Source organism: Haliotis asinina, unplaced genomic scaffold, assembly GCF_037392515.1.
Source record: "Haliotis asinina isolate JCU_RB_2024 unplaced genomic scaffold, JCU_Hal_asi_v2 scaffold_26, whole genome shotgun sequence".
Lineage (NCBI taxonomy): Eukaryota > Metazoa > Mollusca > Gastropoda > Lepetellida > Haliotidae > Haliotis > Haliotis asinina.
The window spans coordinates 330,633-342,252 of record NW_027133898.1 but is presented as its reverse complement, the minus strand read 5'-3'; the positions used below and the strand labels follow the sequence as shown (position 1 = coordinate 342,252).

The window sequence follows — 11,620 nt, the reverse complement described above, 5'->3', positions numbered from 1 at the left end:
TTACAGTTGATTGGATATGTTTACATAACATGATTGGGGATAAGGATGGAAGCCAATGGTGATACATTACGCATGATAGGATGATGTACATAACACACGATAGGGGGTGAGCATGTTTACATGAGGGTTGGTGATGTACAAACACAAGTATGTACTCGGGTAGATAGGCTATACATGAATTACATAGATAGAATGTACACAGGTAGATGAGATTAATTTATCAATAAGTCCCAGGCACTTGGTAGGTACACTCCTTGGTCGCGGTTGATGGCTGGTTTCTGTCTCCGGATCTCGATGGCCTCTTGCAGTTTCCTTTGGCGCCAGTTGTTGTTGTTGGTAGATAGTATCCTAGTGTCCTCCCATCGAATATTTTCACTTCTAAATGACATTCAAAGACTTTTATGTTTGTAACCAAATTTCAGCAACAATTTGCAAATACATGTAGTATAACGAAAGACATCCAGCTGGTGGTCTTGAGCAAGGATTTGTTTCCATCGCCGTACCGACACATGCTCATTTTCACGTGTTTGTTTTCTAATTCTGTCCCTGACAAGCCTTTGATCAAAACTATCCCTTTTCTTAATTTCCTACCAACTCTTGAGATGGTCCCGGGAATGTCCGTACACGAGGCATAGATAATTCCTCTCAACATGGCCTTTGAGAGATCCAAGGCATGTTGGGTTCGTTTGAAATACTTTTCAGGAGCTACAAATGAACCCGCCCCTTTCACTGTCTCGTTTGAAATAATTATAGATTTTTCTAATAATATCTTTTGCGTCAGCCGACAAATTGGATGTGGGCATTGCTCTCATAGGCAACTTTCTTATTATCGAGTGATAAATTATGACAATTAAGATCCTCAATGGTCGAAGAATTATAATGCCTCATACCAAACTGGAAACGTATAGCACTTTTAAAGTAAAGTTACCAAACACAGTCCTGAAACATTTTCTGCCAACTATACTGTGACCTACTTACGAGCCCTTTATAGATATTTCATGTGAATGAGTGAGTTTAGTTTTTCCAATATGCCAGCAATATCATTGCGTGGGGCACCAGAGATTGGTTTTATACGTTCTGTCCATGTGGGGAATCGACACAGGATCTACAGTGTGACGAGCCAATGCCTAACCACCAGGCTATCCCACATGTCCCTATTTCATCTGATATTGCATGGCGATGTTATCAGGGATAAAACGCCTCATTTATCTGAACTCCAGGTGTATAACCACGAGTCAACTTGATGTGGTAAAGAGACCCTACGTGATTTTACACATTCACGTGAAACACACTAGGACTGGTTTGGTTCAGACAAACCAAGAAAGATCATTATGCTGGGATTCAAACCCATGATCCCCGATTCTGACACGCCTTTCAAGAACACAAGGTTGTACAGTGAATTGTTCAAATTTCGACAACCAAGCAAATTAATGTACCTTCTGGACGAAATTGAATTCAGTGTATTCACAAGTGTTTCATCATGTACGTTCTCATATTATGTTTCTTTATGTTAAGGTACTCAGTAAACGCGAAATACGCAAATTGGAACCACCATTACACTTTTCAGTTGTAAAGTTTGGTTAGTCTGATATTCCAGCTATATGTCGGACCAGACAATCCGTTGACTGACATGACGAATGATACGAAGACGTGCATCAACCAATTCCCCACTAAACACACACACTCACACACATACACGCACCCACACCCACACACTCATACCCTGAGTTTAACATAAGTTTTCATACCCTGAGTTTAACTGACCCAAAGTTGACTTAAACTGAATATTTGTACCAGCGGCATCAAACAACGTTCACTCTATTGACCTTTGATGACAATGTTATCTGGGGGAGCACGCTGCGACTGTCATTGTTAGACTGCACGACACGGCTGAGACATCAGCGGAAATCCCCTTGAAAGATGATCGGATGTGAGGTGAATGTATCAGCAGATCAGATGGACATTAGTCAGTGTAGTGCACTGATAGTCAAGCCTACAGTCGACACGATGAGGGACAACGGTGTGCTGCTCTTTCTCTCAAGTTCAATTTTGGTTTGGCCTGTGTCCGGATACTTCAGGAGTAAGTACGTTTCTTTGTTTTGGTAATTACTGCCATATACAACAATACTCCTGAACCAAAATAACCTGACCGACCAGACAAACCAGTGATTGATATAATGAACAAAGATGAAAGACGTCAGGTGCTCTGATAAGCATTGAACCAGGTCACTATCCAGGCATACGACAGGCATGAAGGTTGTGGACATGTTCATATTTCCTCGGGACAGGTCACCTGGAAGACCGACTTACACAGGGCGTTCATTGGTCTAAGATGCGTTCAGAGTTGCGTCTGTTAGTTTTATCTGGATTCGCTGATTAGCGGTGCTTAAGCATATATTTAGTCGTGGTGTTAATGAAGTATAATGATATACCTGACACATATACATTTCTAGCAGCACAATTATGTTTGTTTGTTATGTTTGTCCGCATGTTTGGGAATGTTTGTGAGCAGGTACCGTTTGAGGGGGTTTCATTGATTATGTTCGAGTGAATGCCTCTCACATGCCTGTAATAATCAAACAAAATCTGAATGGGCATTTCGCTGACAATCCTCTAAGCACAAGGATAGTTTTAATGGACGTCACGTCCAGCTTTTATGAAAATAGTAGTTCGTTTGGTATGGTTAATGGTGAATTACTCTGGACATGACACATGTGGGGTGATTCCACTTGTGTATTGTGCAGTGTGGGTCACAACTGAGGGCAGCGTCAATTTAATCCAGGCCACTTGAGATGAAACAAATAGCGCAGCATTTTGGTTTGGTAACGTCTTTCTCTTCACAGTTGTAGACTGGATTCCCACGCATACGAATTGTTGGTGTACACGTGCCTGGAACCATTGCACCCATCCAGGTCTGTGTACAGTGGCATCCATGTATTCCAGTAACGCTATGATTGTCGATTCGAGTCAGAATGAGAGTTGTCAACACACTGCCACGACACAGGCTATATATTCATATTTGGGAAAGCAGTGGTTGAGCCATCTTGTTCTCTTCACTGTCATTTCTTTCCAAGAACATCTTGCATTTCAAGCGCATGATTTCTGTCTTTGTCGAAATTATTGTGACGACTTATAGACGTAATACATCCGTTATTCCAGTGATTGCGTTAACCCAGAAACCTGCGTTTTTCACACACCCCAAAATAAGAAAACCCCGCAATAATAGATCAGATTTGACATGGAAAAGTTGAATTGATTCAGGCATGTAATGAAAATTTCAGATCTGGACTACATATCTATCATATACGACAAAATGTTACGGATGTCAGCTTCTTCTTCTAAGGGTGGGTAACAGTGGATTAGGGGGTGATTGGTGAAGCCTTGCAACTATTTGATTTCCCAAGCGTCTAATTAATTTCCCAGGGATTGGGTAGGTAAACCCCTTGGTCTCTGTTCATCTGTGGGGCTAATCTCTTGATGTTGACAGCTTCTGAAATTTTGCGTCGTCGCCAATCATGGATGCTCGTTGCTATGATGGTTGTTGCTTGCCAGTCAATGGAATGTGATGGAGTGTTCACAATATGTTCAGAATGGGCTGACTATAGATCTAATTTCTCTACTGAGGTGCTGTGCTCTTTCAGCCTAATATCAATGGGGCGAGATATCTCTCCTACATAGCTAAGGCCACAGTCACACATAAGCTTGTAGATGCAGCCCCTGGACTTGTGAGTGGTCTTGGTTGGTGTACATCTGCCACTGGCCTTCAGAATGGCCTTCAGTGTTTTGTCAGACTTGAAGGTCACATCTATACCGGCAGTTTTCTTGAGCAGTCGACTGATGTGGTGACTAATCTGACCTTAGTTGGGAATTGTCATTCTAACTGGAGACTAGTTCAACTTTTGGTTGGCGTTCTTCTTGCTGTTGCAGGGTTGATGATATGGTCCTGTCTACAAGTTGTTTCGGATAGCCGTTGAGGTTGATGAATGTAATTCTCAGATGGTCTATGACAGTTTGGAGATGATCAGAATCGCAGATGGATTCGGCTCGTCTGGTTAGGGTGGAGACAAATGCACGTTTGGGGGTGATGGTTGGCGAGGTAATGAATATACTAGTCGGTGTGGGTGGGTTTTCTGTAGACGGAGAAGGTAAAGTTGTTGGGGGAGTGCGAGGACACATCTAGGAACGGTAGTTTCTGATTTTCTATTTCCATTGTGAACTCGATGCACAGTTGTCATCCAACTTTCTGTACCAGCAGAGTGGTTGCTGGGAAATCAGTTAGATGCAAGACTTCACCAATCACCCCCTAATCCACTGTTACAGCATCATATCCTGTTTAACTGTTAGTTAGCATCCAGCTGACGAAGGGGCAAGGAATAGCACAGAAACGTCGTGAAAACAATAAAGAAGAAGTTGAAATTCATATTAACATTTTGTCGTATATTAGAATACCGACTTCTAAATGCCTCTCAAGAACCTACATATCTATCATTATATTTCTGCACGCACTGTTACAAATCCTATCTCTCAATCAATCACTCTCCATCAAAACACCCCAAACACTCTCTCCATCCATCAGTCTTTCCATCCTGCCAGCCACCCGTCCTCTTCCCATCTGTCCATCTATCCACCATCCATCAACCATCCGTCCATATACCTGCAGATTGCATCAAAGGAATATCCTTCCACACTGTGGGCGTTCCTGGACAATATCGCCAGCTCGTCTTACAATGTCAAGGACTAACAACTTGGTCGCTGCGGCACCGGTACGACAGTGGCGTCATGTACATTCAGAAGAGGACGCCATCTGGACCGATTAACATAGCGACCGTGAGACGCCGCAAGTCTGTGTCTGTAAACAGCAAGGTGTTCGTTTTTGGAGTGTACCCCATCAAAATGGAAGTGATCATTCCGAGTCCGACTTGTGATGACTTCACAACGTATGTGTGCAATATCAACACGAGTCATTCATATTGTCAAGGGAAGCAGATCCAGGTGAAAATGGGTGAGTATGAGTTACCCCATGTCCCTGCCACACGACAGTATATGTCTCACTGTCATTGAATCTTACTTACCATAAGCCATTTTTCAAGAACTGTTGGATTGACTCCCATCCAGGATTCGAAGTCATGATCTCGGAGGCAGGCACCTAATCGCCAGCACACAAAGTCATTCATCTGTACTATGTCTGGTCCAACCATCGTCTGACGTGATACTGCCAGTTTCTTTGTTTCTCTTGGCAGTAACATATACTGAACAGCAAAAGAAACGCAAGTTTCGAAAAAAATTAACGGGACTTGCGACAACACGAGGCGAAGCGTCGTACAAAGAATGACAGGTTTATTTCTTAGGTACAGTTGTGAGATAGGGCGAGCACTTACTATACAGTTTGTAGAGTCCGGCATAGGCTACAAGGGAAGGAGACGAGGTAAGGTTGACACTTGGGCACCAGATGGCTGTAATGGCTGGTCAGTCAGACCCTGTAAGTCCCTCGTTTCCTTCTGCTGCTGGTCTGTACACGGCTGTCTGCCGTCTCTGCCTCTACTCGACTCACTTCCTTGCTTTCATATGCACATGAATAACAATAATTTGCCTAGCCTGCTACATTTCTGACAGGTCAGCAGTTTTCACTGGCATGGTAAGCCAACAGTCTCCACTGGCATGATCTGCCCAGGTGGCCATGTTTAGATTAGCGGTGTGGGTGACACATCACTGACAAGTATCGAGACATATCGCTGACAAGTATCCAGAAATGTCGCTGACAAGTGTGTATAAGCAATAGTGATACATAGTTTTTCTATTTAAAAACTTGACGAAAAACAGAGTTGTGTTTCTTTTGCCGTTCAGGATAGGATACTTCAAGGTCATGATAGACTGAACACTGATAAACATTTCACACCTACTTCAGCCTTGACCTTTTACACCACGGCTTGGTATATACGTGAAATTATAATGTCAAGATCCAAAAGAAAGTAAAACGAAGAACACAAAACAGTAAAGGAAACTACAGCTGATTTTTTTAAAAAAAAAACAACAACAAACAGCCATTGCACTTTGCAGTAAAGCACATGATTGGCACAAAGACGTTTATGTTGTTACTCGTAACTGAACAGCAGGAATACTGTTAGATGAATTACTTTCATGATAAATCTGCTAATTGTCTTTACTTGGACACGGTGCCTGTTTGAGAGGAAATGATGTGATTGGTGCTGGAATATTGCAGAGGATTGTGGATCTAAAACTGTTGACATCCTTCCAGACGAAGATGACGACAAGGATGTACAGAGTTCCGGTAAGTACGATGTGTTGACCCGGGGTGAACAGGTACTTTGTGTTAATCCGGTGTGAACAGGTGCTTTGTGTGAACCCGGTGTGAACAGTCACTTTTGAAGGTGTTCATGACGACAGGCACATTACATAGCGGCTGGCAGTGAGAGACACTGTGAAGGAGAAAAACGGACATGTCGACTGGCGGACAGACATGGTGGGTGGCTGTGAGACGAAGAGACACCGAAGGAGAGGAAGGGGTATGACGTCCGACAGAGAGACAGAGAGGCAGAGAGACATTGTGAATTGGAGTTTGGGAAAGAAGACGACTGCCAGCGAGGCAAAGAGGCCGAAAAGCACTGTGAAGAAGAGACTGGGAAACATGACATTTGGCATTGAGACGGGCAGACACGGTGAAGTAGAATTTTAGTAGGAGACAGGACGACTAACAGCGAGACTGAGAGACATTGTGAACTAGATGCTGAGAGACATGACGGCTGACAGACGGAGAAGCGGAGAGACATTTGTGAAGGCGTGGGTGGGGGACATGACGACTTTCAGTGAGACAGACAATAAGACAGGGATTGCTTTGCCACGTATATGAATTATTTCTCAGATTACAATATTAGAAATGATTAAAACGTGAACCTAGTCATTTACTTGATGTTATGTGTGGATATGTGTGTTCCAGGTTCATCTGCTGTGTCTACGTCTCGCCCGCCACCAGATGACTTGCCAGCTGCACGCAAGTAGCAATATCCTCTCCTTTACTGTATTAACATTGCTATCACGTGTCAAATCTACATGTTAAAATTGCAACACATCCTGTTTAATGGACACCTGTTGCACTGTGGGTTAACAGTCACATAACGATCAAATCCTACCGGGTACCCATTCAGCACTGGATAAAAGAAAGTCATCTGCATTGGTTGTAACACCTGGCCTCTACCTGTTTCATCAACAAATAGAACATGTGATATAGTAGATGGCTTAACCACTGCTTTCCCAAATATGAATATATAGCCTGTGTCGTGGCAGTGTGTTGACAACTCTCATACTGACTATGTTCACAGAGAATCCTTCAGGCGTGCATGTCTATGTTGTGGTCATTGCGTGTGTGACGTCAGCACTTCTGACAGCGACATTGTACACGGCAGTGGTGGTTGCATGTAAGTGTTTCACGACAAACAGTAGTAGCTGAAGTGGTGTCAGTAGCAGGATTATACGTAGCCGTAATAACAGTACTAGTCGGACTGGTAGTAATAGCAGCAGTAGTAGTAACTTGTAGTAGTAGTAGTAGTAGTAGTAGTAGTAGTATCTAGTAGAAAGAGTTAGTAGTAGTTGTAGCAGTAGCAGCAGTAGTAGTAGTTATAGTAGTAGTAGTAGTAGTAGTAGTAGTAGTAGTAGTAGTAGTAGTAGTAGTAGTAGTGGCTACAATCCCCAATAAAGTAAGCAAGACAGGCACGACTGAGCAAGTCGAGTTCTGATCCACTAAACGATCGTAAAGCTAAGATCATCGTAACTCCTATACGTAAAGCTAAGATCATCGTAACTCCTATACGTAAAGCTAAGATCATCGTAACTCCTATACGTAAAGCTAAGATCATCGTAACTCCTATAAGCTAACATAGATCCTGCGTAACACTACGACAGCTTTATGAAACGTGGACCTGGGCTAAAGCACGTTTGTACATTTCAGGGACAAAGTGTAAAAGTCAGACCCAGACCTTGACCTTGACCGAAAATGAACCTGAGGGCCACTACGAAACTACCACCAGAGGTAACGAGTGCTCCACTATGTTGGGACAACAAGGGATGCGTGGAACCCAGTTTGATGTATACGAAATATATCATTTTGCATATGAAAGATCACACACCCCAAAAAAACTTAGAATATCTAAGTTCACATTTAGAGAATATTACTACGTTCGTCAAACAGTTTGAGACAGACAACGAGTTGGCAGAGGACGCTAGTAACCTCTACCGTCGTTTGCCGTGAAGATCTGGGTTAGAACTGGACTTCAATTACCCATGCTTGTCGTTAGAGGCGTCTAATGGCTCGCTGGGTGGCAGCAGGTGACACATGTTATCGTATCCCAGTTGAATAGATCGATGCTCATGCTGTTGATCACTTGACTGTCTGGTTCAGACATTTACAGACTGCGGCCATAATGCCTGAATATTGCATAGTGCACTTCAGAGAAGTACAACGTAAGTTTAATATCGCTGACTGGATATTAAATAGCCTCAAGATTAAATGACTTCTTCAATTTCAGAAGTAACCGTGGAGGAGAATGCATACTGCTCTCTGACCCCTGTCCAGACCGCATACTTGAACATCAATATCAACAACCAAACAACATCATCAACATCGGTAACATCACCAGCGTCACCTTCGTCAAATGCTAACAGTTATTATTCAGTCGTGGAAGATAGTACTGTTTAATACACCCATACAGGTGTTTGACATCCCGGGTAATATTGTTACGTACGAAGAGGACAGTGTTTGGTCATCAGCTGGTCGTGACGTCATTGGTTGAGTTGTGCTATGTAGGCTACCAGTGGCTTACTCGTGGAGGACCGTTTAAATCTCCAGGAAATCAAAGCCGTTCATCCTATGTCATGAAGGACGGTCTCATCTCAAACAGTGCTAGTGATCTTAAAGTAGCACACGAACTGATGCATGCCAATGTACAAAGAAATGTCGAGAGATAATGTTATGTATACGAAGCATTGTAAAGATAATGAGCTAAACATGTTGGCGGTGAAAGGACGACATTGGTCACTGGTGACGAGGGCCTAGGGGTGGGGTGCTACGTGAAATAGCCATCACTAATATCACTCTACCGTTCTGAAACGTCGCCGATGAACTCATAATCAGTTAGGATGTTTTCGAAAATACACTCACACGAACGCTCAATTGCGATTTCCGCCATAATTTAATTGGGTAGTGCTCAAAAAGTCACGTTTCGCGAAGGCCGGTATTGAGACGCCAGTTACATCACGCAATTTTCACAGTCAGCTGTCACAAATGCATCCCTGAATTCCCCATACATTTTGGAATCAGATTACAAATGATCTTTGGCAACAATACCAACTATCTTGATAAAACGAAACGAAAGGTATTGGGTGTGCAAACGAACGCTGTGCTCGAAAGATTGCCTTGTTTGAAATTTAAAGTAATAACAAAGAAAAAATCCAATTTAACACTACCTAACATTTTCGGAACTTTTCCGACATCCAGCCATCTAGTAATTGCTTACTATGGTTCAATACGTTTACAATATGCAGGGGAAGAGTATGGTAGCCCACAAATAGTAAACTAATACCATGCCATGATTTGATAATTAGACGTTTCCGTGCAGCGTGACGCCAGGACTGACGGGTAGCCCACAAATAGTAAACTAATACCATGCCATGATTTGATAATTAGAAGTTTCCGTGCAGCGTGACGCCAGGACTGACGGGTAGCCCACAAATAGTAAACTAATACCATGCCATGATTTGATAATTAGACGTTTCCGTGCAGCGTGACGCCAGGACTGACGGGTAGCCCACAAATAGTAAACTAATACCATGCCATGATTTGATAATTAGACGTTTCCGTGCAGCGTGACGCCAGGACTGACGGGTAGCCCACAAATAGTAAACTAATACCATGCCATGATTTGATAATTAGACGTTTCCGTGCAGCGTGACGCCAGGACTGACGCAAAATGAAAAGTTATCAGCATGTCTGACTTCTTCTCTTATTTACAATGAAAACGATCAAAAACCACAATACACAACAATGCAATAGAATACACAGATAGTCAGAATCATTATCATTACTTACATGGCATATTTATATACACACGATCCCTGAATCAATTAAGGGAAGAGTCCTCTCAAAATCCTGTGTAACATTGTCGGCGACCATTTTGTACAAGAAATCAGTCATCGGTAGTCCTGCCAGACATTGTTGTACATATTAGGTATTTTCTTTGCGGTGAAAGTCGGTCGGAAAAGATTAAACACCATCGCCCTATCTTTCCGAGTACACGTTCACTACTATGATGAATATTTTGCGTACCATTCAGATATTATTTCATTGAACTATTTTAAGTGTCTACGTTTAGCCTTTACATATGTGTTAGAAGATCACATGTAGCCATTACTGCAACATGTGCTTTAGTTCCTGTGATGTACCATATTCAATACTGGGATTACTAGTGGAATCTTTCATATGAACATGTTAATAAACAACGATTTAATTCAACCTTATGAGTAACACACTCATAAAAAAAACTTATATATACCAATGAAAATGATGTATAAATTTTATGAAATGTACATGCACACACACTTGAAGGAATGTTAGTTTTGAATTGTTTGAAGCACGGGTACAAATCATTAGTAGCCAATGTCGACGGGCGTCAACGTCGGGTAATACTAGTCCCCGTCAGAGGCCATCAACGTCGACTGACACGTAACTCCGGAAATGTCTGTCACCATCGGCTGACACGAAACCCGAATGGCTCAAGCGAATTCTCGCCAATGGCAGTCAGTTTTCACGAATCAAGATCAACGGCGCCTTCAAATCCGCCAGTGACCGTCAGCGTCGATCTACGCGGAACAATCTTCCCCTTGTGTGCACACGTCTCTGTTTCAACGAATAAAACAAAATACTGAAATCGCTGTCTCATTTCTTGCCTTTGGCGTTGTAATGGCGTTCTATATTATAATCTGCGGTGTTTGACTACAATTGTTTCTACGGTTGTTTTGGTATTATATCAGTCTACGTATGCTATAGGGCGTTGAACTAATTCATTGACTACACGTCATGCCCGGATGACGGTTCGAGTCATACTCGCGTCATTTTGAAATACTGTAGTAGTTGGTTACGTGTTGTGACCCCGCCTGGGATATAACGTTGGTAAGCCCAGTTGGGTACCAGTGTTAAACTTTGGCATTCGAGTCATCTGCCACGTGAAAATCGTGTGTTGTGTTGACACATCAAGCAACATAATCGAGCGAATCGTCACTCGAACTCATTATTACAGTTTCCTGGTATGTTGTGTTTAACCCAGCTGACTCTAGATACATTTATATAATCCACATCAGGACCACATAACATGACTTGTCAAATTGTCAAGAAGTAGATTTTCCTATCTCTAAGTAATTTACATGCCAAATTAACTGACCCCATACTGGACGATAAACACTTAATTACATTCACTGACTTGCCACAACGCACTGCTTGTGAATCTGCTTATTGCAGTGGAACAGATATGGATCATACACGGATGTTGTGTGACTTGGCTGCAAGTACGGAAACAAGCATATGATGTCAGGCCATCGTGAGTGCCTGACGATC

The 11,620-nt window shown here is 42.6% G+C and overlaps 1 protein-coding gene across 1 annotated transcript; it reads left to right on the top strand.

Moving 5' to 3' along the window:
- Positions 1-1,989: 1,989 nt before the first annotated feature.
- LOC137270011 (uncharacterized) lies at positions 1,990-10,937 on the top strand. The gene is made up of 7 exons (XM_067803825.1): positions 1,990-2,080; positions 4,661-5,002; positions 6,221-6,289; positions 6,956-7,009; positions 7,338-7,433; positions 7,964-8,044; positions 8,541-10,937. The coding sequence occupies exons 1-7, from the start codon at positions 2,008-2,010 to the stop codon at positions 8,708-8,710; spliced, it is 885 nt and encodes a 294-aa protein (XP_067659926.1). The 5' UTR covers positions 1,990-2,007; the 3' UTR covers positions 8,711-10,937.
- The last annotated feature ends 683 nt before the right edge of the window (positions 10,938-11,620 follow it).

Bases quoted from the DNA above. Each gene is read 5' to 3' on its own strand.
- LOC137270011 (XM_067803825.1), top strand. From the start codon at position 2,008: ATGAGGGACAACGGTGTGCTGCTCTTTCTCTCAAGTTCAATTTTGGTT. The intron at 6,290-6,955 runs GTAAGTACGATG...TGTGTGTTCCAG, and splicing joins CAAGGATGTACAGAGTTCCG to GTTCATCTGCTGTGTCTACG. The intron at 7,010-7,337 runs GCAAGTAGCAAT...CTATGTTCACAG, and splicing joins AGATGACTTGCCAGCTGCAC to AGAATCCTTCAGGCGTGCAT.